The sequence below is a fragment of the Ostrea edulis genome, chromosome 3 (assembly GCF_947568905.1).
Source record: "Ostrea edulis chromosome 3, xbOstEdul1.1, whole genome shotgun sequence".
In the NCBI taxonomy this organism is placed as follows: domain Eukaryota; kingdom Metazoa; phylum Mollusca; class Bivalvia; order Ostreida; family Ostreidae; genus Ostrea; species Ostrea edulis.
The window spans coordinates 39,458,659-39,483,565 of record NC_079166.1 but is presented as its reverse complement, the minus strand read 5'-3'; the positions used below and the strand labels follow the sequence as shown (position 1 = coordinate 39,483,565).

Sequence of the window (24,907 nt, the reverse complement as noted above, 5' to 3'; positions counted from 1 at the left end):
AATTTGGGTATTCTACATTGAGTAAAATTTACAAATTTTCAGGAGGAATGGTATTTCCCTGCGTCCGATGGAGCAGTCCGCACTGTTGGTGGGATTGATGTGGAACTCGTAGTAACCTTTGACGTACTAGAGAAAGTGACATTGCGTAAAATCAAGTTATTTAAGGTAATTTATTATTTGTAATAAAAATTGAAAAGCTGTATAAATGATTGAGGATATTGATAATATGTTACGGTATTTCAATGAAAAAAATATACTTCTTTTCAATTTTCCAGGGAAAGCAGCTAAAGAATGTAAATCACATTCATGCATACGGTACGGAAATGGTCAACATGTCAGAGCAACTCCTTAATTTCATAAATCTTGTAAAATCAAACAACGCCAAAATACAAAGCAACGGACCATATGTTGTACATGGAGGATGGTTAGTAAGCGATATATTTAAAAAAAACAACAATAAAACCAAAATACAATGACTTATCTTTTTCAATATATCAAACTTTGAAACCCTGTTTGATATGAAAAATTGAAGACATCTACGTAATAATGAGAATACAAATGGATATATTTCAGTGTCGGTATAAACTACAGTGGAGTGTTTGTCCTGGTGGATTACCTTGTTGATTTGATTGAGTCTGGTGTCGATATGATTGACGTTTACGGGTCCACACTCACTATCATGAGCGAAAGAATGGATGCCCTTACCAAAGAGGTATCAATTATCATTGACTGAATCAATGAATGTGTTCCTCACTTTTGTTTACATTTTTTTCGGAACGAGTAACATATTGCCTATACGATACATAACGACTAATCTGTAATCAGAACTACATCAATGCAGACGTACTGCTTTTGATATCCTGTAACCAAACTGACTATATATATATATATATATATATATATATATATATATATATATATATATTGGAATCCCAAGATCAAAAATATTGGTTTCAAATGAACTTTCTGGTTACATTCAATAATAAAACGAAAATGTGTTTCTTATTTAAAAAGGATCTTTTATAAATTAAACATTGTGACAGTCGATATCTATTTTTATTCATATTTCCCAACGAACTATTCCCAGCGTCGCATAATGTCAACGTTACAAATGTAGTTCGGATTGAGCTAAACAAAATATAATATTTTGGAAATGCATATTCAATGATCTGTCAGGATAGAATATGTCATAAAAAGAATTCCCCATGATTTGTTACTGGATATGATTATTATACAACTCGTTCTTTGTTTTCTATTCACCCCCAAGGCTCGGGGATAGAAAACACACAACTCGTTGGATAATAATCATATCGCACCACAAATGTACGTGCATGTGTATCACAATTAAAAAGAAAATACAACACGGAAATAAAACGTTAGCACTTTAAATAATATCTTCACATATTTTTAAAAGAAGACATTATGAAAAGGCGAACGTTGCCATGTATATGTACTGATTCGTTACACAAGAGCTTGTTCTGCGTATGGTCAGTTTTTAAATCAAGGCAAGCTACTGACAAATAAGTTGATGGTGAAGGGGTTTCAACAGTTTCGATGGAAGTAAGCATTTCGCAAATTCTATGGTTGTTATAACGATCTAGTTCGTCAATACAACCTCATTCTCTAATGCTGTCTGACGTGTTTCATACCGATTGTTAGGCCGTTCTTGGCACACTGATTTTGACTACGGATAACTCCGTTTACATGATCGGGATATAGGGGTCACGATGGTTGTGACCGGTCGACGGGATGTTTATTCCCCTAGGCATCCGATCCCACCTCTGGTGTGTTCAGGGTCCGTGTTTACCCAACCATCTATTTTGTGTTGCTTATAGGAGAAATGAGATTGATCGTCGTTCATTATATTCACCTTTCATTTGGAAGTTTAGTTATTGCTCGTTGTATTCTATCTTTTATTAAATATACCTCATTGTAAAATAATTCTTAGTAATGAATTCAGATATAGTTATAGTGTACTTATGAGACAAACAATGTACTAAACATTTACAATATACCAAAATGAAAAGGTGTATGATGAACAATGAACAGTGATCAATCTCATAACTCTTTTAAGGAATACAGAATACAGAGTTAGGCAAGCACAAACCCCTGGATATACCAGAGGTGGGATCAGTGGTCCAAAAGGAGTAAAGATCCCTTTTTAACCGAATACACATTTGTTGCCTGCATTTCAATCTGCCGTCAATGCAATTTTAACCATAGATTGATGTAAATTTATGGATAATATTTTGTCGTATTTTTATAGGAACAATATACTGCCATTTACATGTGCCTTAAGACATATATCAATAACAAATCGCGCTCTGGGAACCATAATGATACTATCGAAAGAAAAGGTAAGATATAAAAACAGGAACATGAACAAATAATATACGAATGAAACGAATCATTATTAGTTTAATTCAACTATCTATAAATTCATAATCCATGATACGGATTGATATGACAATTTTTCATGGACAAACATAAATGACTTGGAACGTGGACTTTGAATATTGTCCAAGCTTCACACGAATACTTGTTACAACTCTAGGGAATTTCAGCTTGTACAACCGTTTTCATTGCGTTTGTTGTGGAAATATCGGCAGATTTTTAATTAATCACGCAATAGTTTTCTTACTCCATGTATTTGCAGTAATTATGCTGAACATGTTCTATTAATTTGTAGATGCGGCAAGTGCGTACGAATATTTACCTTGAAGACCCTTCCATTCATGACAAGGAGTTACACTGAACAGATTGCAGACTTTTCAAAAAATAGAATTTTACTTATATTTATATATCCTGATATATAAGACCTTTTCTCAATCATATATATTCTATTCCACTACGGTTATTGCACAGATGAAAGTAATGCCGCGGTCATTATTCTACGATATACCTTCATACGTAATAACTGATTATGAAAAAAATTGATACCCATCTCACTTGCACCTCGTACTTTGCTAATACAACAATAAAGTCAATAACTAATAATTCAATTCTATAATAATTAACGTCAATCAATATATGCTGTAATAATTTCATGAACGACTAATGAACACGCCATTCAATATAAACCAATCGTCTGCATTCCGAGAGCGATACACATGTAAACATGGCGATACACAGACACGTTTTTCTTAACTGTGTTTTCAAAGCATTTGATATACCCCGTTAATATTAGACTGAATACATGAAATATTTCCCCTACCATATCGTCTTTTTGGTCAGCAAAAAAAAAAAGCAATATAGGCCGTTTCGGAAACTGTCATGACGCTACAGGGACCTATTTCGTACCTGTATAGATAAACGATCGGTTGTACATTTCTGAGTTGTAGTAGAATACAAATAAAGTTCTGTTGCAGGATAACCTCCTTGGTATCGAAATGTTGTTTGAAATATAAAACCCTCAGCTATCGCGTCGGCTTTTTTTTAATTTCAAAAAAAAATTCTCGACGTCGGAGGTTATCATGTAACATAAACGAAAACGCGATCATTATTTCTTCTTTTGTCTCTGAAGAGATTTGTTGATTACCTTTACCTGACACAATAATTCATAATGCAACCAAAGTTTGTCATTCAGACTTTTATGAACCCAAATGAGATACCCCAGAGAGGCGTTTTGATAATAATGAAAGCAAATACTTTCAGGCATTCTTTAGATCTTGAACAAACCCATTATACCAAAGTTTCCATAGCATTGGCATGTCAACAACTGCTATTTTTTTCGTAATTCAATTTTCAAAAATCCCCTAACAATGCAATTGTAATTTAATTGTATTTTTTCTCCTCTATATACATGTATTATAAATTACACAATCTGAAATCAAGGAACGATTTGCATATTAATTTCTTAAACTTGAAACTTATGTATAACATTTATATAATTAGTTTATGATAGCTCTATATTTACAAAAGAAATTATTCATTGAGCCAATGAATGAAAGTGAGAGAGGGAAAGAGGGGGTGGATATAGACTGTGTGTCAGCTACCGTTAGGATGAAAGGTGAAGAAAACGAACAGTGATCAATCTCATAACTCCTAAAATCAATACAAAATAATAACTGGGCAAACAAGGACCCCTGGAGACACCAGAAGTGGGATCAGGTGCCCAGGAGGAGGAAGCATCCCCTGTATCACCATTATACAAACACTGTGACCACAGAAACTCTTCAAACAGCCCTGAAAGATTCCCTGTGTATATCGAAAGTATACACAACAACCTGATCTCTTGGTCAGGTAAAAAACCATGACCATAAATGAGTTCTGCCCACATCAAGTGATCTTTCAAGAAACAGTACGGTATTTTGGGAGTCTTTCAGTGCATGTCTAAATGTATCGAAAGTACAGGTGTACTGTAAAGATTAAACGGCTGTTTTCCATGCCTCTACTCGGTAGATTAGATATTTTTGTCAACTTTATCAAAATCGGAGTGAAAATCATTATGATCGATGAATTTGATCAAATTGAGAATTCCACTTGACATCCATCTGGAAATTTGCACAAAACACTCTTAATATTGATACAAAATTTTGCCATTTTGGTGGATGACGAGGATCCTTTAAAATATGCACTTCTTATCAATTGTTCGATTGAGTTGTAAAAGGTTAGAAAATTGATATTTTCAAATTGACAAACTCGTTTGAGAATAAGTTTACAGCCATTGTAATCTAGGTCTGTGATATGTTTTCCTTTTACCCGTCCATTACTTAATATTGTTCGGGATATGAAGAATCAACAATCCTTTTTCCATGCAGCCAATCTGTTATCAGCTGTCATGTTTTGGTCCAGTCTTTAATGTATTCAGATCACCACTTAATCTGCCGTTCCTGTCTACACCCCTTCCCAATGGTACATTTGAGGGTGATTTTGAATAGGGTGTTGCGATGAATAAGTTTGTCAAACCATGTTCCTTCCGTCGTTTGACGGTTACCAGTGGTCGTTCATGGGGCACAACATGGTCGGCTGTATGGTATGAGGATAGGGTAGTTGTTAAGACACTCGCTTCTCACCGCTGCGACCTAAGGTTGCTCCTTCTGATGGGCAGTCGTTGTACATGAGAGGGTATTGTGTACACCGACTCCGACATGTGGGTTTTATTCGGGTATCCCGATGTCTTCCCACATAAATGTATCTTTCGCTCAAATATCCATACCGACGAGAATCAATGTTGTAGATCTTTTGATTATTAAGCGTAAAATAAATAACCCCAAAACTTTAAGACGCAATGATAGGTAATATTTTCTCCTTCGTCAAATTCTCGATAAATATCCAAGCCGGCGAAAAGCAATGTTGTAGATTTCTTGTCAATTTTCGTAAAATAGATACAGTTTAAACTTTAAGACGCAATGATAGATTATATTTGCTCCTTAGTCAAAACATCGTCATTTAGAAATGAGAGTCAGGTCTTTCAGATGAGACCTTATCATTTACCGTGAGGTTAGTTGGAGGACCTGTTCGCAGCTGTCATGTTTTGGTCCAATCCTTAATGTATTCAAATCTTCTCTTCATCTGTTGTTCCCGTCTGCACCCCTTTTCATCGGTATTTTGGAAGATGGTTTTTGAGATAGTGCTGTGATGAATAATGTTTTCCAAACCATGTCCCTTCCATTGTTTTACGGTTACTAAAAGTTGTCCATGGGACCAAACTTGGTAGACTGCATGTTGCCAGGACAGTAATCCCGTTTATCACGTGGTTAACACACTTGCTTCTCACCTAGACAATTCGATACACGAGAGTGTGTTCTGCGTATAACAAATTTCTGACAAATAAGCTACTGACAAAAACGTTCATGTTACAGGAGTTTCAACAATCTTTTTTAAAGTTAGTATTTTGCAAATTCCATGGTCATCATGATGATGTTACTTGCAAATTTAATCTACAATTGAGTCAAAAGTTGCCTGAAGTATATCATATCAAACCGATTAGATATAATATTGGACAATTTTGACAAATTATTGGTTAGTATTCGTGAAATTCATACATGTATCTATTAAATGCAAGATCTAATCAATGATTTTCAAATGCAAATTTATAAAGGATTGATGGTGCGAAATACGTATCACTAAAACATTACATAGGAAGATGATTTCGTATCAAATGGGATTTTATGAAAAAGCGAAGATATTAAAGAATGACAAATGTAAGGTGAAGATAACGAACAGTGATCAATCCCATAACTCCTATAAGCAATACAAATAGATAGTTGGGCAAACACGGACGCCTGGACACACCAGGGGTGGGTCCAGGTGCCTAGGAGGAGTAAGCATCTCCTGTTGACCGGTCATAATTCCTATAAAGAATACGATATTAAAGTACAGCTAAAACGGAACACCAGAAATCAGAACGTGTGTCTAGGGAAAATAATCATCCCTGTTGATCGGTCACACCCGCCATAAGCTCTATGTATAGATATGGCCTGGAGGTTATAAAACTCTTTGAGCACGTTTTCATACTCAAATTAAATCTATGTGCTCTGAATCGTACTCATACTCAAAAATGAAGGTTATAGAACTTATCTAAAATCACTCTCACACTCAAATGGAGAACATGCTGAATATTTTTCGAGTATGTTTCAAATCTTGTCCAGAGTTGTACTAAAAAAAAACATGGCAGAGTTTAAGTATGAGTACGGTAGAGGTTTTATAACCATCAGGCCAGAGAAATGGAGTAATTCGTAGTCAAAATTGGTACGTATTGTACCAACTAAGAATTGGTACAAAGCATGGCAATCAGTATTCAATCTAATGAAAAGTTGTATATTTGTAAATTACGTCGTTATAACAACCTTAGAATATGCGAAATGCTGAATTTGAACAAGACTGTTGAAATCCCTGTAACATCAAGTAATTTATCAGTATCCTCCTTCAATTTAAATACTGGCCATACGCCGAACATACTCTGGAGTATCGAATCAGGTGAGAGCCACAAACAACATATGCAGGTGATAATGGAATATTACTACATAAATATGGGAAGTTGGCGATAGAGAAGCTGAAGCCATCCTGTTTCTTAAAAAGTTGAGTTGTTGTTGTGCTATTAACATCCGTGTTCAATGAATTGTCAGATATGAAGCAGATATGGAAGACTTTGTGTTGTCTCTTATTTCAAATTCACTGATCTATCTAATAAACATGCGAGTGCAAATGAGTATTTTCAATACATGTACATAAAACGTCGTTGAGAGGTTGAAGGGTACATGAAGAGATTTTTTCTTCTCTTGTAGAGGTTTTTTAATAACGTTTTCTAATCACATTTCGTGCCCATGGTCATACCTACATACTGTTGGAAGACCTGATCACCAACGACTACGCAGAAATCATTATTGAGGAACTCCAGCATCATTTTAAAATCAACTTCAAGGTGCCTGGGCATAGAATCAGGGTGGTGTTTTGAATGACTGATCACAAATGATGAATATTTCTGTGTTCCATTTTTATCAAACAAGTAACTCTATATGTTGTGAAAAAGCCTAGTCATTAATCTATTGTGAGGAATGGTAGTGTAAAGTTTTGAAAAGTAACACGTTTTAACGTTGTTGATGTTGGAAAAGTTTTGTGATTTCAAGCATATGTTAGTAATAATTTTAAGTTAACTCTCTTACACACGTCCATGTCTCAACGTAGTTCTCTCCTTCTGCCTATCTTTTATAAATGGCTAATGTGACCCACAAACAGCCAACAGATCATCCACGCGTTCACGTCGCCATATGCTTTTTACATTCAGCCAGCTATGTCATTTGATCATGAATATTTCAAAATGGGACTTTAATTATCATGCCAAGATGGTAATAACTAAAACCGAAATTATCTTAGATGCTTTTAATTCGATCGACTTTAATTGTATAATTTCCATAAAGTGCATAACTTATATTGCTTAATAAAAATCCATAATTTTATTCCTTTGCTAACATTCCATTAACACGGCACGCATAGCCACATGAAAAAACATTAAAATGTTCGTACTGTGTTTGGTCTTTATATTGAATATATCTAGTTTAGCTGTTGTTTCGTTGTTTGGATTCGGCCACTTGTACATATTACAGAAACGGCATCAAAAGTTATCACTTTTAGAAAAATGCAAGGTTTGATAATTCTTATGACGTCAGGTCTTTTCAGTTGAACACAGATTGGACAATCATTCATTGAGTACAACGTACCTATAAACTGCCACCATAGCAAGCATTATTCACTTCTTCATTGTTCCTACAAACCCACGTCCTGTCCTCCATTCCTTTCATCTCCTTCGACCAATGTTCTTTTCTGAATATCTTAGTATCTATTGAAACGGGGTATCTTACATCTTGTCGCTGGAGGTGGCAATTGTGCATTTGTGCATGTGAGTACTGTCTAGTGCTTTCAACTGTCAATTGCAGATATCTAATTCAGTTTCGTTAGTTCTGTTGAGAAGCAGAAGTTTTTCCTGTGACATCATGAGTTTTGCAAAATCAATTTAGATTTATGCATGATAGGAACATAACCTTTCTTGGGGTCTTTTCCAACAGTTATTCTGAAAAATCTTCTGAAATATGAAACAATTCAAAAAGTCTCTTTATATATGAATAATCAATGATATGTTTCAAATTCTTTATCAAGTCCATTATGCGATATATTTCCTTTATTTTTCACAGACATTTTGTATATCATTTTAAAGAAACAGTTTTATGAAATTGTTATGAATATAACATCGTTATAACCAGTTCTTGTGACATTTTGATCATGTTGATTTTGGAAAATTGTAATTTTCTGAAGTTGATATATGATTTATGTATATCTCGCTTCTTAAAAAGTGCGATAACTTACATAATTTATTTAACAATGTATTGGCTTTAATTCTAATACATTAATATATATATACTTTTATACTTTTATCAGATAATAATGCGAGTATGGAGTTACTCTAGTATATGTGTAACTGCTCCAGGATATGCCACAGTGTGTAGCATCGTTTATCATTTGTTAGAACTGAAGAATACATTAACATTACATAAATCGTGCCATTAATGTTCAGTTATCTATTTTTCTTTTCGATTTTTACTATACATGACGGGCATATACTTCTTAAACACACAATGATCACAGATCAGTATGAACCTACTTATAACTTTTTAATACATTGAGATACTCAAAATCATTTGGGTCTGAAAAACATTCACAGCTGGATACGTTGATAAGAAACACAAAACAAATCTCACATAAGATTACATAACCTTACGTCACGAGACACAGTTATCGCTCATTGATTTAGCAGTGTGTGTGTTACAACGGGAAAGTGCATTTTAAAGTCTTGCCTAGTACAGATTAATACTCTCAAGTTAAGGTAAGTATCCCATGCAGCAATGTCATCCTTGCATTTGATTTTTCTTATCGTACACGTAGATCTGTTCATGGAAATAGTCATGTTACAAACTCTGATGTCGGATAAAACATGACTTTATCAAGCATACATTTGTGAATCTGATATACTTTTATATAATTTCAACATATCCGTATATATGTGCCGTCATCTAGGCTCTATTCCCTCTCCTATAGGTGATACTAACTAACTGAAAACAAATTAGTGTTATCTGGTGATATGACTGTATTTTTGCAGTAATCTAAAATCAGTTCATAGTGTTGTTTATGTATTTGGGTGTTTTACGCAGAATTCTGTTCCGAGAATTTATAGGCGCCACACACATCACACTAAAATTACCACAGCGGCAGTTCCCTTTTCCATCCCATAGCTCTACCTATTTTAGAGCGGAAATATTTACTTGCAAGTATAACCTTTAATTATCACAATGAAAGGAAAGCATAATAAACTCTTAAACATTTCATGTAATTCAGACAAGTATCCCATACCCTTATTAAGCATAGAAACTCCCAGCTTAACAAACTTGATCTGTCTGCCTGCTACATCTATCTTTTTGAAATTTTGCTTTAGTAGTTTGTTTGTTTTACATCCCGTCAAGAATTGTTTACTCATATGAAGAGGTCAATAGTTGTAGGTGAATACCACAAATTTAGTCCTATGCTTATCGCTTACCGTTGTAACTGTGAGAGATCTTGAACGTGTCAATGCCCGTCGTGACAAGACACCTCTACATTTAAGGTTATATCCGAAAGACGCGTGATTATGATTTCCAAATTCCAAGTGTTTGGCGAAGGGGCAATCACTACCTATATCTACGTCTTAGGTTTGACGCGGTTATGGAACGAGATGGGTTGGATCTTGTGACCTCCCGCTTTCGAAACCAATGTTCTACGACTGAGCTAACGTTACCGATTTTCAAAAAAGATATATCGGGGATCGAGTTATATCACTTAAATAAAGCAATCTCAAATTCCACTTCGAATGAAATGTTCTGATCTTGAAATCATCTCAATTTCCGTTGAAACAATTAGGAGTTACGTTTTTCCACTTCCCGTCTCCTCTTCCAAAGTTTTTCAGATTTTTCTTTTTCTACCCGCCCCCTTACACTTCCGTTCTTATACCTCCCAATTCCTACTTGTTCCTACACCTCTTCCACATAGGTACTGCTCATGGTTCGCACATGGAATACAAGTTTCAATTTTGCTTTCTAAATATTGAGTCTTGCTTCATCAGATATGCAAAGCAAGAGGTTTAGGATTGAAAATACAACCCTATTTTAGAATAATAATTGATGTATGAGATATTAATATGCAAAACAAAACCTACACGTATGGTAACGTATCGTTATTGAGTCACCTGCATAGATATAATGATCTTTATAATTTGTCCAAAAAGGGTGAAAATAACGGGAATTTGAAATGTTCTCCAAAGCGGCATCAGATCAAAATATTGATACAGACTATTTGTATTCTATTTCGCTTACATATTAAGGATGGTCCCTACAGTTTTTGTCTCTGAATTGCAAAACATGCATCGAAATTCTCGTGCAACTTTCAATGTAGATGCAAGTGAATTCTCAAAGACATTTAAAGTATGATTTATCAGAATATATATGAGGGGATTCCAACAATAATGTCAATAATGTTTCCCCTGTAGTAGAAATCATTTGATCATTGTAAATGGCTCTGTCGATAAAAAAGCGCCTATCTCCCCGAATATACCTTATTGAGTCAGTCAATGCACTTTTGGAGGCACAGATGATACTTTTCAATGTGGACATTATTCAGATAGTAATAAACAGCAGATCCCAGAGTATTTCTAAAATTGTATCTTTTCCCAGGTAAATGATATTTGAAATTAAAAAACAGAAAATATTTGCAGGATGGGGAAAGTCTAATAAATACGAAAGATATGGAAGGCCTGTAACCTCTGAGTCCAAATATTTGGTCATAATGCGTGACATGTGAGTGAGTTCGTTATTCTGCAAAAGTCGTAGGTACCGGAGTTCCTTTTTCAGGCGACGGATTTTAGTGTAGTTCTTTTTTTTTCGGAACGTATTTAGAAAACTGTATTGTTACCGTTTTTAAGTTCACACTGCAAGATTTTCGAGATAAAACGCATATATGATATTATTTGTGGAAAACCATTCCCAATGCATCCTTTCAAAAGGCCCGCGTTGTGGCCAAATTTTCGGAGTGAGAAAGGGAGAGGTGTACATAATACAATGCAAGCGAAAATATTTTTGGAACATCCCTCGTATGTGTCTTAACACTACAAAGATGGAGCAATGATTCTGACTCTGTAGACACCATGAACTTTGAACATAGTTTACATAAATGAATAGTCAGTAAGCAACAATTCTCGCAATGGTCGTTTTGTCTATTAACAATAATAACTTTCATTCAAATGTCGATTTGATATATCCTTGTGAGCTCGAAATAAAGGACACCACATAGTCGTCCATTTCTGCTTCATACTTAGATATTTTATTGAAAGTAGACAATAACGGCAAACTGACAACTCAACTGTATGACAAAGGGATGATTTCAACTTCTCCATCGTCAACTTCCCATATTTATGTAGCAATATTACATTATCACCTGCATATGGTGTTTATATATCTCAACTGATTCGATATGCAAGAGCCTGTTCTGCGTATAATCAGTTTTTAAATCGAGGTAAGCTACTGACAAACAAGTTGATGGTACAGGGGATTCAACAGTCTCGATTGAAGTCAGCATTTCGCAACTTCTATGGTCGTTATAACGATCTAGTTCGTCAATACAACCTATCATTTGGTCAAATGCTGTCTGACATGTTTCATAACGATTGTTAAGCCGTTCTTGGCACACTAATTTTGACTGCGGATAACTTCGTTTACCTGATCAGGTTATAGGGCTCACGGCGGGTGTGACCGGTCAACAGGGGATGCGTACTCCTCCTAGGCACCTGATCCCGCCTCTAGTGTGTCCAGGGGTCCGTGTTTGCCCAACTATCTATTTTGTATTGCTTATAGAAGTTATGAGATTGATCGCTGTTCGTTATCTTCACCGTGCATAATAGTTAATGGATTAAACGTCGTCGATATATCTAAATGTCAAATTGATGGCCGAATGAATATTTCCATTTTTGTTGAAGCAGGACTTGGTGGAACACTTACTGGATCCAGCAGTGTATTTTTGTTTGTAAGGATTTTTATAAAGTAAGGGAATCCAGTATAGGTACGGTAACTCATATTCAACCGAACCTATTGAAAATGTCTAAAATTGAACCATGGTTTTGAAAAATTTCAGAAGGGCAAAGTACGATTATCAAAAGTTGAATTAATGCCAAGCTCGTTTAATATACGGTTGTAATAATGAGGCTTACACACAAAGACAATGTTGTTACAGGCTTTGCCAACTGGAACCAAAACATATTCCTTACGTGTCCTATCTAATTCTTTTACCACTTCTAGTTTACTAAACACAGAAAGATAGATGGTACGTACTTTTGTTTTAATATGTCTAATGTGGGGTTTTGATATTCCAATTATACTTTTAATCTATACAGACAATGTATCAAGTTCTTCTTTTTCATATTTAGCAAATTGTATGGCATAATCTTCGACATAATTCATAATAGAGATGAAGTTCTGTCGCCAATTGAAAGATCGAGGTTCTCTGTATTTAGGACCTTTTAGAATAAATGATTTGAGGTCCTCGTTTTCAACTATATCAACATTACCAGTAATAATATGTCCAGCTGGAATATACTTGAGATAAGACGAAGAACAATAACTCGTAGGTGGATTAAGTAAACGATCGTCTATATCTGAGCACTGCAGTTTGTTTATAATCAAAACAAAAAGTTTGGATGCATAGCAAAGGTATATTTGTAGGAAATACAGGTTGTAAACTTGAACTTTAAATGAGTTGGATTATACACGACTGAATTCTTTTATGACGAAGTATGTTGCTTATGTTGACGGCATATATTCCTTTGCTTGTACATTTGAGCTTAAGGAACTGACAACATGATTAGGAAGGAATATCATTGTGATGGTTTAAAGAGCCTGAGATTGGCAACATGTATAATTATAAAATGCAGTCTATATTCAGGTGTTGAAAAATCCAGGTAGAGCCTAGCCGTGGCTTCTTCAAATAACGTATTGATTGAATACGTTTTAAAAGATATATTTCACAACTTATCAGCTAGTTTGCCAAGAGAAATACTCAATTTTGAGAATTCAATGTACCATTATATACATTTCTTTTTTCTTCTTTGCAGGAAGCATGAGTGCAAATAACTTGTCTGCTGTGCTGTATAAGAAAGGTGATTTGCGATTGGTGAGTGGTATTAAGCGAGCTCTTGCAGACATTAGCTTACTGAATATTTTACATCCACTATGGAGATTGTATCCCTTCACTCGTTGTCTGTCTCCCTTCACAGTAAAATCTACAATGATGTCCAAAAATCTTATACAAGGAATGTAATTGTCCACTGTGGCAAAATTTGCATATCAATTTAATTCAATGTTGATATTCATTTTAGTGAATTCACAGACAGGAACAGATACGTCATGAAATCTGATTTACCTCTCAGTGACTTAGTGTTATATAAAATAATCCATGTGCTTATACCATCTTCTTATCTTTACAACCCTTTAACGTTTCTCTGAATTCATTATGTTACCTTATGTTATCAAAACCAAATTAAATTGTGTAGTATTTATAGCAAATCCAAAGAAGAGCTAGAAAATGAGAAGTACAGCTGTCACACTCGGAAAGATTAAAATCATAAGTGCCCTCTCTGGACTAGAAAATTACACATCTGCCATATCCTTGGATATCTTCTTGAACATAGATGTTATCTAATTGAACATAGATATTAACAACAAACTAACAAATTAACCACTCATCTTCAAAACAAATAAGATGACTATTTTGTATTTCTATTTCTTATAGGAGTTATGAGATGGAGCACTGTTCGTTGCACACTAATTTTGACTACGGATAACTCCGTTTACCTGGTCATATTATCGGGCTCACGGCGGGTGTGACCGGTTGATAGGAGATGCTTACTCCTCCTAGGCACCTAATCCCACTTTTGGTGTTTCCAGGGGTCCGTGTTAGCCCAACTATCTATTTTGTATTGATTCTAAGAGTCACGAGTTGATCACTGTTCGTTGCACACAGATTTTGACTGCGGATAACTCCGTTAACCTGACTGAGATATAGGGCTTACGGCGGGTGTGACGGGTTGACGGGATACTTACTCCTCCAAAGCACCTGATCTCAGCTCTGGTATACCCAGGGGTCTGTGTTTGCCCAATTCTCTATATTGTATTCCTTATAGGAGTTATGAGATTGATCACTGTTCGTTATATTCACCTTTCATGATTTCGGCTTTTCCTATCGTCAACTCCCCATATCTATGTAGCAATATAAAACTTACATATGGTGTGTATGTCTTTCACCTGATTCGATACACAAGGACATGCACTGCGTATGATCGGGTAGGCTACTGACAAATAAGTTGATGTTACAGAAATTTCAACAGTCTCGTTTAGAGTCTGCATTTCACAAATTATATAGTCGTTATGACGATCTAATTCACAAATACAACCTGTCATCGGGTCGTATACGAATTGGTACGCTATGTGTTACATACTAATTTTGACTATGGATTACTCCGTTTACCTGATCAAGATATGGGACTCACGGAGGGTGAGACCGGTAAACAGAGGATGCTTTTCTCCCAGGCATCTAATTCCACCTATGATATGTCTATGGGTCCGTGTTTGCTTTATTTTTAAACTTGTGTTCTTTATAGGAATTGTTATTTTTTCTTTTACAATCATGAATATGAAACATAAACAATATTCATATGTATAATGACAACAATTTGTAAAAATCATAGGGCTATCTCGCACAAAGAGCGTTAACTCATATAGAGTTAACAGGGGATGCTTACTCCTCCTAGGCACCTGATCCCACCTCTGGTGTGTCCAGGGCTCCGTGTTTGCCCAACTATCTATTTTGTATTGCTTGTAGGAGTTATGAGATTGATCACTGTTCGTTATCTTCACCTTGCATAGACTAGGAATATATTTTAAGAAGAAACCTCGTAAAAACAAGTGATTGGTGAAAAGATTTTATAAACCCAACCATACACATACAGGTAACCATATTTTGAAAATGAATACGAATTATTCTGCACGTCGTTACTTGTTTGTTAATGAACATTTAATGCCTATTGTGACATTGAATTAGATGCAATGTGATGAAAACAGCATTGCAATATCCCATTTGAAGATAATTTCAGACAACACGCTTGAGCATCCAGATAATTCATATGAGTACTTTTTACGTCATTGTTTGGATTGTAATTATGATTTTCATATTATTATTCAGTATTTGCATTGTGATGCCATTACAAGTAGTCATATTAATTGTTTATTGTTCTTATAATAATTTGTTTCTTGTCTTTTGTTACAGGAGAACTACCCAATCAAGGAACCAGGATCAGGAGGTAAAAGTCATGTACTCGGACAATGTCACCAATGTCTTTCATTCAGATGATATTGTGAAATCAATCATTAATTCATAAATCACATATGAATAATTTTGTGTACAAGCTGCATGATAATAAAACATTGAATTGCACTCCTTGCTAAAACACGGTAGCACAGTGGCAGAGTGTTCATCCGAAACCGTGAGGTCGTGAGTTTGAGCCTCGTCTGTCCCATGGCCTCGTTAAAGCTATATACTAGTGATTGTTCCTTCGTCAAATGTTCTACATTTAGAAGTGTGAATCACGGGTCTTTCGGGTATGGCCTTTAAAACAGAGATCCCATGTCCCGGCATTAAGGAATCCTCGGTGTTACGGCCCTGAGTGCTAAGCATACGTTTAAAGTGGTACTTCACCTACAGCCTTAATATGATTGAAATATTCTCCAAGGGACGTAAAACAAATAACCAACCGACAACCTTGCTTGAAAGCGTTACAGGGATTTCAACAGTCTCGATTGAAGTCAGCATTTCGCAAATTCTATGGTCGTTATAACGATCTAGTTCGTCAATACAACCTCGCATTGGGTCAAATGCTGTCTGACGTGTTTCATACCGATTGTTAAGCCGTTCTTGGCACACTGATTTGACTGCGGATAACTCCGTTTACCTGATCAGGATATGGGGCTCACGGCGGATGTGACCGGTCAACAGGGGATGCTTACTCCTCCTAGGCACCTGATCCCGCCTCTGGTGTGTCCAAGGGTCCGTGTTTGCCCAACTATCTATTTTGTATTGCTTGTAGGAGTTATGAGATTAATCACTGTTCGTTATCTTCACCATGCATATTTAACATTCTGCGAGGACCATCGATATTCAATCATCATCTCTTACATCATAATTTACACTTTCTCTGCGTATGATCAGTTTTGAATCGAGGGATGATACTGATCACAAACAACTTGATGTTACAGAGCTTTCAACAGTCTTGGTTTAAGTCAGCATTTCCCAAAATAGATGGTCGTTATAACGGTCTAGTTTCCAATGCAACCTGTCATTGGATCAAATGCTATCCAACATATTTCAAACCAATTGTTAACATTACTTCAAAACACCACACTCAAGTGAATATCTCAGTGACGAAAACAATGTTTCGATTGATGGACCTTTTAAATTCTTTATTCTGTTTTCAAGCCTCCTGAATTTGTTTTAACACCTGATAATACACATCATCATTTATTGAATGTGTTGTTCACCTAGATGTGCAAATAACATGTACAGACTATGTCACAAACAGTTATATTAAACATATGATTTTACATTGTGTTCTATACAAGACATTCCTATATCCAACAGAGGCACAAATCGCTGTCCAGAGATCGGGTGTATGTGGTTCTGACGTCAAGTTCTGGAAGGATGGTGCCATTGGTCCATTTAAAGTCACTAATCCGATACTGCTTGGCCATGAAATCAGTGGCATTATCACTAAATTGGGAAAAGGTGTTACACGTCTCAAAATAGGTAAAGCTATGTGAGGAGGCACAATCTAGTCCAAAATATATCCGTATCTTGAGGAATTCAAATTATTCGCGGATTCATATCCGAGGACCAAAGTCAGGGTAATGCAAGGTTATTCTCATCTATATTCATATGAATTGCAGACGCAGGATTATACGTACGTTTTGTTTGAAAATACAGCCTGTCGTTTTGGTCGAATGTTTTCTGGTGTATTCATATTAATTTTAGGTCATTCTTCTCATACTATTTTGACTACGGATTTTGTATTATTCATAAAATAGATGAATTTGATCAATGATCGCTATCCTTACCTTTTTCATAACAAATCACGACTGATCGTAACACCGTGGTTAGGAAATCCACATATGTTTCTTGATCTAGTCGGACATGTCAAACACAAGACACTAAACATAGGTGGTGATTGTTCTTTCATTTAGTGCTTGCATTAGAATTTAAAGTCATGGGTTTTTCGGATAGGACCTTAATAACGACGATTCAGTGTCAATACTGGCGTTAACACGATACAAAACTCTCACTACTACGACACTGAGCGCCAGGCATTCCTCAAAATTATTGGTACTTCATCTACAGTTGTTAACATTCTATATGGTAAAAAAAAAATATCGAACCAGATGTAAAAAGCAAACATTTTGTTATTATTATAAGAAAACAAAGTTTATTAAACATTTGTTGAACAAAGTCAAATAGCCAACTAATTGGTATAGCCTCAAAAGTTGACTAATTATCCTGTATGTAATACCCCATGTTGTTGATTCTGAATTATGCCGGTTTCAGGAGACCGTGTTGCTGTGGACCCCCATATCACCTGCAGGATGTGCGAGTTCTGCAAGTCGGGCCGCTATAACATGTGTCCAAACACGTCATTCCTGGCCACACCCCCTTATGACGGGGCGCTGACTAGATACTTCGTACATGCCGCAGATTTCATTTTTAAGTATGATCATATGTACGTCTTAGACTTTTGGTAAATGTTTCATTTAGACGCTCTATCGCAACACGTGAATTCAACTCAGAATATAAAGAACTTAACATCTGTTTACTTTCGAATATGAACCTTTAGTTTTTTGCATTCATGTTTTCTGTGAAAATACACTAAGATTAAAATATTCACTAGTTAATGTATTTGTTACATTAGCTGTTGTCCTACTCTATCCATGAATTGTTAAATTGTCTAAACCGAACAATTATAGAAACTATTGGTTACAGTAATTATGAACGAAGATCATTTGCAACTCATCGAGGATTCAAAACGATTTATATGTACATGTGTGTACATGTAATTCCGCGTTTATTCGTTTGATAGGCTTCCTGAAAACGTTAATTTTGATGAGGGTGCATTTGTGGAACCCCTTTCCGTTGGTCTCCACGCATGTCGCAGAGCAGGGGTCACTCTGGGTCACAAACTTCTAGTAACAGGAGCAGGCCCCATCGGACTCTGTGTCATACTGATCGCTAAGGCGCTGGGTGTCACCACAGTTTGCATAACAGGTATAACATTAGATCATATGTAGCAATCTAAATTCTAAATTCCACGCATATGTGGAATTGCATTTCGTAATTAACTGTCAAACCCAATACCACTTTAAAGGAAAAATCTTAGAATTGTTTGTCTTATAGATATAGACGCCTCCCGTCTGGAGTTTGCTAAGAAATTCGGTGTCACTCACACAATTCTGGTGAAGCCTGGTGAGAAAGAGGAGGATTTGGCTTTCAAAGTGGCAGATCTTCTAGGAGTGATGCCAGACAGGACCATTGAATGTAGCGGGGCAGAGTTCGCTGTCAACCTTGGCATTCATGTAAATATGGAAGCTGTGGAAAGTGGATATTTTTCTTTTCACATAATTATCTGAAGTGGAACATTCACATCTCCTTTCTGTTGTGTCTGTAGGCAACAAAGCAAGGCGGCCAAGTTGTACTAATAGGTGCGGGACAGTCGACCATTTCATTTCCAGTTTTGGCCGCACTTACCAAATAAATAGATGTGAAAACTTCATTCCGCTACGTTAACACGTAAGTGTGTAAAAGCATCAAATTCTTTGAAAGTTGTGACTTTTTTAAAATTTTGTTAATATCAAATTCTATCGTGATTTATATTACTGAAATGCAGTACTGATTTTTGTGTCTATGCGCCGTTGAGAAGCTTAGGTAGAACCAATTTGCATGTATCATTACATCAAGATAGATAGAGAGGGAGAAACTGCCTTCAAGATTAACAACCAAATACTTTGGGATTTAACTACAATTAAAATGAAAATAGGGAAAGTTTCCAACATCGATAATAACGTTTACCAATATCCCTACATTTGTTGCAGAAAATAGTTTTACACATTTGTATCAAAAGTCTTAATGTTTCAATCGAATTAAACACGCCGCTATTCGATATATTTCGGGTGAAATTGTACGTTACATGCTATTCTAGCAGCACTTTTCTCATGTATTCTTTTTGAAAACCTTCCATTTGCATATTGATATCATCACATGTGGCAGAATCTTGAAATATTGCATTTGTAATGCTGCGAATGTAGCAGCTTTTATATGAAAAGTGAAGATAACAAACAGTGATCAATCTCATAACTCCTATAAGCAATATAAAATAGACAGTTGGTCAAACACGGACCCCTGGATATACCAGAGGTGGGATAAGGTGCTTAGGAGCATCTCATGTCGACCGGTCACACCCGCCGTGAGCCCTATATCTTCACCAGGTAAACGGAGTCATCTCTGCAGTCAAAATCAGTGTGCCAAGAACGACCTAACAATCGGTATGAAACACATCAGACAGCATTCGACCCAATGATAGGTTGTATTGGCAAATTATATCGTTATAACGACCATAACATTTGCGAAATGCTGACTTTAAACGTGACTGTTGGAACCCTTGCACCATCAACTTGTATGTCAGCAGCCTGCTTTGATTTAAAGACTGACCATAAGCAAAACAAACTTCTGTGTATGGAATTAGTTGAGAGATACGAGCGTATATGGTGCGTTTTATCTTTCATTAAGCACAAACATAGCAAGATGTAACGGCGTACCTTTATCATCTTTATGTTGATAAAGTGTCAATGTAAGATAAATAATCAAGGTTATGAACCTAGGCTAAGCTACTTTTACTATGTATTTCATATTTTGTTTAAAAGTAATGAACATTCGATACATAGATATGATGTACTCAGCCTGCTGATACACGTAGTGTGCCATGGATCCCATAAAGAATTGAGTTTTAAAAAGATTTTGTTTTAATTGAATAATTATATACATCTATAACGGATTGTTTACGCATTTCGTAATTGATATTCGAGTTCAATTCCAGGATTTTTGCCAAATAATTTACAAAGGTGATTACTACTTCGATAATTCCAATGATGTTTTTATTGTAGTTGGCCCACAGTAATAGATATGCTGTCCTGTGGTAAAATTGATGTTAAGCCGATGATTACACACAGATATACCCTGGAACAATCTCTGGAGGCTTTCGAGATGGCCAAAAGTGGACAGGGGGTGAAGGTCATGATCGACTGCGGACACTGAGGTCATTTGTTCCAGTTTGCCATTATAGGACCGCACTCCTAGATATTTAATCGGATTTCATCTACTGCCGAATCAAAGTCAAATGAATACCATTTGTTTTACTGTGTTACTCTAATAAAAGTATGCTAATAAATACTGGTATTTTATGGTTATCTTAAAATATGCAGTACCTGACGAAATACAGTACGTAAAATGACTGCTGAATAAAACTTCGGCAAACATTCCCGTTGCTTGAAATGTTTTTAAGCTAAAATAAAATGATATTATCCTGTCTTATTAGTACTTCGTTAATTAGATTTTTGCCTTCATTACAGCTCCTACCTCTGTAGGAATGAATCTATGCAATTGTCTAATCATCTTCGAAATCGATTGAGGACCACATGTCCTTAACAAGGCGAACAGGTCATCGCAATTTCTGATTTCATCTAGGCGCTGCCATAGACGAATCTTGATTTTTCTCCATATATTTTCAATACCGTTAATGTAAAGTGATTAACTAGGTGGGTATATTGTTTGTCGCTTTTTATGCAGCAATATCTCTAAATTGATATACAGGACAATTATATTTCTGTAAAATACATAGACTCGAATGAAACTCCTTCCCGACAAATAGCCATCTAGAACTTCTATATATTTCTTAGAGTTTATATGTCCTCCGAATTCGGTTAATGTTTCAATGTCATTAAATCACAGAAACTTTTATGCCGAAAACAACCATCATTTTATCATTGAAGTTGACATGACACCATTTCTCCCACTAACTCTCCTAAGTTAGAACGACACTACGAAGTTTCAGCAGTATTTTTGTTTTGTAACTGAGCACTGTCGGTATTGCTGCTCCTTTACAACATCATAAGGTCTTTTAGCAATGTCCTGTGGTATTGATTCATTAAATTTATTAGCTTAAACTCAAAGAGTTTGTTCTCGGTATTTCGTCAACAACCTTCACAAGAAAGATAATCTTTTCTAACCGCCAATCGTATTCTTCCTGGTATTTCTCTGATTACAACAGAAACCCTTTCGCGTTAACATTGAACAACCTTCTGAGCGATATTTAGATTTATTCCAATAATTTCTGAAGTTTTCTGTCTTCTCATTGCATCCACATTCATTTTATAATCCTATACGTCTGCTCTATTGACAGTTATTTCCCTCTCAAGACCATTTTGTGTGACATACGTGTTCATGCTAATGGTAGATATACAGATCTAGAGCTTCCATTATTCGTAACGACAGATACCACGCCCATCTATGGATGCATATAGTTGTCCAAATTTCTTACCGTACAACTGCATTGTCATTAGGTGTATGTTATGAAGTATACTGAATACATTTCATCTACATCTGCAACCACCTGTCTTTAATTGATCATTTATGATTTTATGATGGATATTTCACTTACAATTTAGACTAAGATTATATGGGACAATGATATCAAAATTCATCCCATTTTCCAAAGAAAGGCTCCTCAAAATAATTCAGATGAGACGTGGTCTTCTTTATTGTATGAAAAGGGTGAAGATAACAAACAGTGATCAATCTTATAACTCCTATAAAGAACACAAAATTAAGACTAAGATAACACAAATCCATGGATATACCAAAGGTGGGATCATATACTTAAAAAGAATAAGCATCAAAAGTATTTTTTTAAAAATGAAATAAAAATAAAAGCAAGTAGGATCCTCGCTTGCAGTACTTGAAATCATTAACTCCTATAAACTGAAATCAAATTATATTTTGTTGAGAGAAAAAACCAAGTATTTGGATATATCTATTTATGTATCTATCTAAGTGCTATTAGTTTCGTTTAATTCATGACTATGGAATCTGACAGGGTTAAGCTCTTCCTCGTGTTACTATTTCTATTTTGACTATGAAATCTGACAGGGTTAGCTCTTCCTCACGTTACTATTTCTATTTTGACTATGGAATCTGACAGGGTTAAGCTCTTCCTCGTGTTACTATTTCTATTTTGACTATGGAATCTGACAGGGTTCTTCCTCGTGTTACTATTTCTATTTTGACTATGGAATCTGACAGGGTTAAGCTCTTCCTCGTGTTACTATTTCTATTTTGACTATGAAATCTGACAGGGTTAGGCTCTTCCTCGTGTTACTATTTCTATTTTGATCAATGATTCTAGAGGATGAACCCATATAATTTCCTGTCCAGTTTTCTTTACATTATCATTTATTCATAACATCATTTGAAATACGAGATTTTATATTAATATTCAGCATATGTAAAAAAAAAACAAAAAAAAAAAAAAACAACAACCAACTTTTAAAACAACGATCTAAGGATGCTACACTGTAAAACTATAATAAATCAAAGTTATGTATCAATAAGAATATGCAAGTGCAGATAACGAACAGTGATTAATCTCGTGGGTATCACAAAGAATACAAAATAAAGAAGTTAAAGGGCAAATACGGATCTCTGAGCAAATAAGAGGTAGCTGAGGTGCCTAGAGGGGCTCAACATACCCTATTGACCGGATACATCCGCAATGGACCTTATGGCTTGATCAGAAAAAAGAGGAATCCGTAGTTCATACCCGTACAGAAGGAAAGTATGAAATTCATCAGACAGCATTCGACCTAATGGCATGCTGTATTTGCAAATTAAATCACGATAGCGACTGTATAATTTGCGAAATATTGACTTTAAACAATACGTTTGAAACCCTTTTACCATCAACTTACTTGTCAGTAGTCTGCCTCGATTTAAAAGTTGATTATACGCGGAACATGCTTTCTCGTATTTAATCAATCGAGGAACATAAACAACATATGCAGGTGGTGGAATATTGCTTGACTGATTGATTGTATATTATGTAACGTTCCTCTCGAGAATTGTACACTCATGTGGAGACCGCACCATTGCCGGTGAAGGCTGCAAAATTTAGGCCTATGTTCGGTTTTACGGCCTTTGAGCAGGGAGGTATCTTTATCCTGCGACACCTACTTTGACACGGGACCTCGGTCTCATCCAAAGAACGGTCCCATATAGTCGTCTCTTACAACAAGCAAGGGGTATTGAAGATCTATTCTAACCCGGATCCCCACCGGGTCAACACAAATATGGAATGTTGACGATGGAGAAGTCATTGCAGAAATTATTTTGTTCATCAGAAAGTTATGTTTTAGTATCGAAGCATGAAGCAGATATGGAAGACTTTGTGTTGTCGCTTGCTTTGAGTTTACTGGGATACATATTGAATTGACACATGAATGAAAATCACTATTGTTTATGGATAAAATGGCGTCGAATTATCTAAAAGTCCAGTTGAAGGCTACGAATATTCATTGCAATTGTTAGGACGTTCTTTACATAATAATTTCGACTCTGAATTCCAGCGTTTAGATTAATATTTATAGTCAAGGCGGTTGCAGTTTGCTTATTCCTCCTAGACACATAATTCCACCTCTGGTGTTTCCAAGGGTCTTAATTTGCCCTATTCTAAATTTGGATTTTTATGTTACCGTTTAGATTGATCGCTGTTGGTTCTCTCCACAATTTTTCATTAACATAAACATTCGTATTACATTCAGTATTCCTCTAACATATTGTGATCTTCATTTTGACATTTTGCATTGATTGGGAAGACTTAACATGTAATAAAATTTTATACTAATTACAAAATCATCTCAATTTCCTTCCTATGCATCTGCATCACCATCCAAACTGGAACTGACAATGATTTATAAAAATAGTTAATATTGCATAATCTGATATCCTGCACCGAAGTCTATACGAAATATACGTCTATGCTTAACTAATGAAAAACAGATATCCTGTATACGTTGATCCTGTTTTGTCAATACATATGGAATATATTGCCGGTATTGAAATGATACGGTAACTGTAGCACAATGAATTATATGATTTTATCATTTTTTCACAAGACGCTGCCAAACAAACCAAACTGCATAATTGGCAAGGAGAAAAAAGTTTTGCAATTGATATATTTTTACATGACAAG

The 24,907-nt window shown here is 35.6% G+C and overlaps 2 protein-coding genes across 2 annotated transcripts in view; both read left to right on the top strand.

Annotated features, from left to right (window-relative positions):
* Window positions 1–3,496, top strand: part of LOC125673157 (uncharacterized) — a 48,627-nt gene extending 45,131 nt beyond the window's left edge. The window contains exons 18-22 of the mRNA XM_056160891.1: window positions 43–165; window positions 276–424; window positions 574–712; window positions 2,267–2,357; window positions 2,690–3,496. Of these exons, the coding sequence (XP_056016866.1) occupies window positions 43–165; window positions 276–424; window positions 574–712; window positions 2,267–2,357; window positions 2,690–2,721 (534 nt within the window). The 3' untranslated portion in view covers window positions 2,722–3,496. The remainder of the gene's footprint in view (window positions 1–42; window positions 166–275; window positions 425–573; window positions 713–2,266; window positions 2,358–2,689) is intronic.
* A 5,734-nt stretch (window positions 3,497–9,230) lies between these two features.
* On the top strand, window positions 9,231–21,052 carry LOC125676967 (sorbitol dehydrogenase-like). Its single transcript, XM_056160684.1, has 9 exons — window positions 9,231–9,322; window positions 13,628–13,686; window positions 15,838–15,871; window positions 17,206–17,370; window positions 18,163–18,322; window positions 18,692–18,876; window positions 19,006–19,184; window positions 19,277–19,398; window positions 20,769–21,052. The coding sequence occupies exons 2-8, from the start codon at window positions 13,633–13,635 to the stop codon at window positions 19,361–19,363; spliced, it is 864 nt and encodes a 287-aa protein (XP_056016659.1). The 5' UTR covers window positions 9,231–9,322; window positions 13,628–13,632; the 3' UTR covers window positions 19,364–19,398; window positions 20,769–21,052.
* Window positions 21,053–24,907: the final 3,855 nt, after the last annotated feature.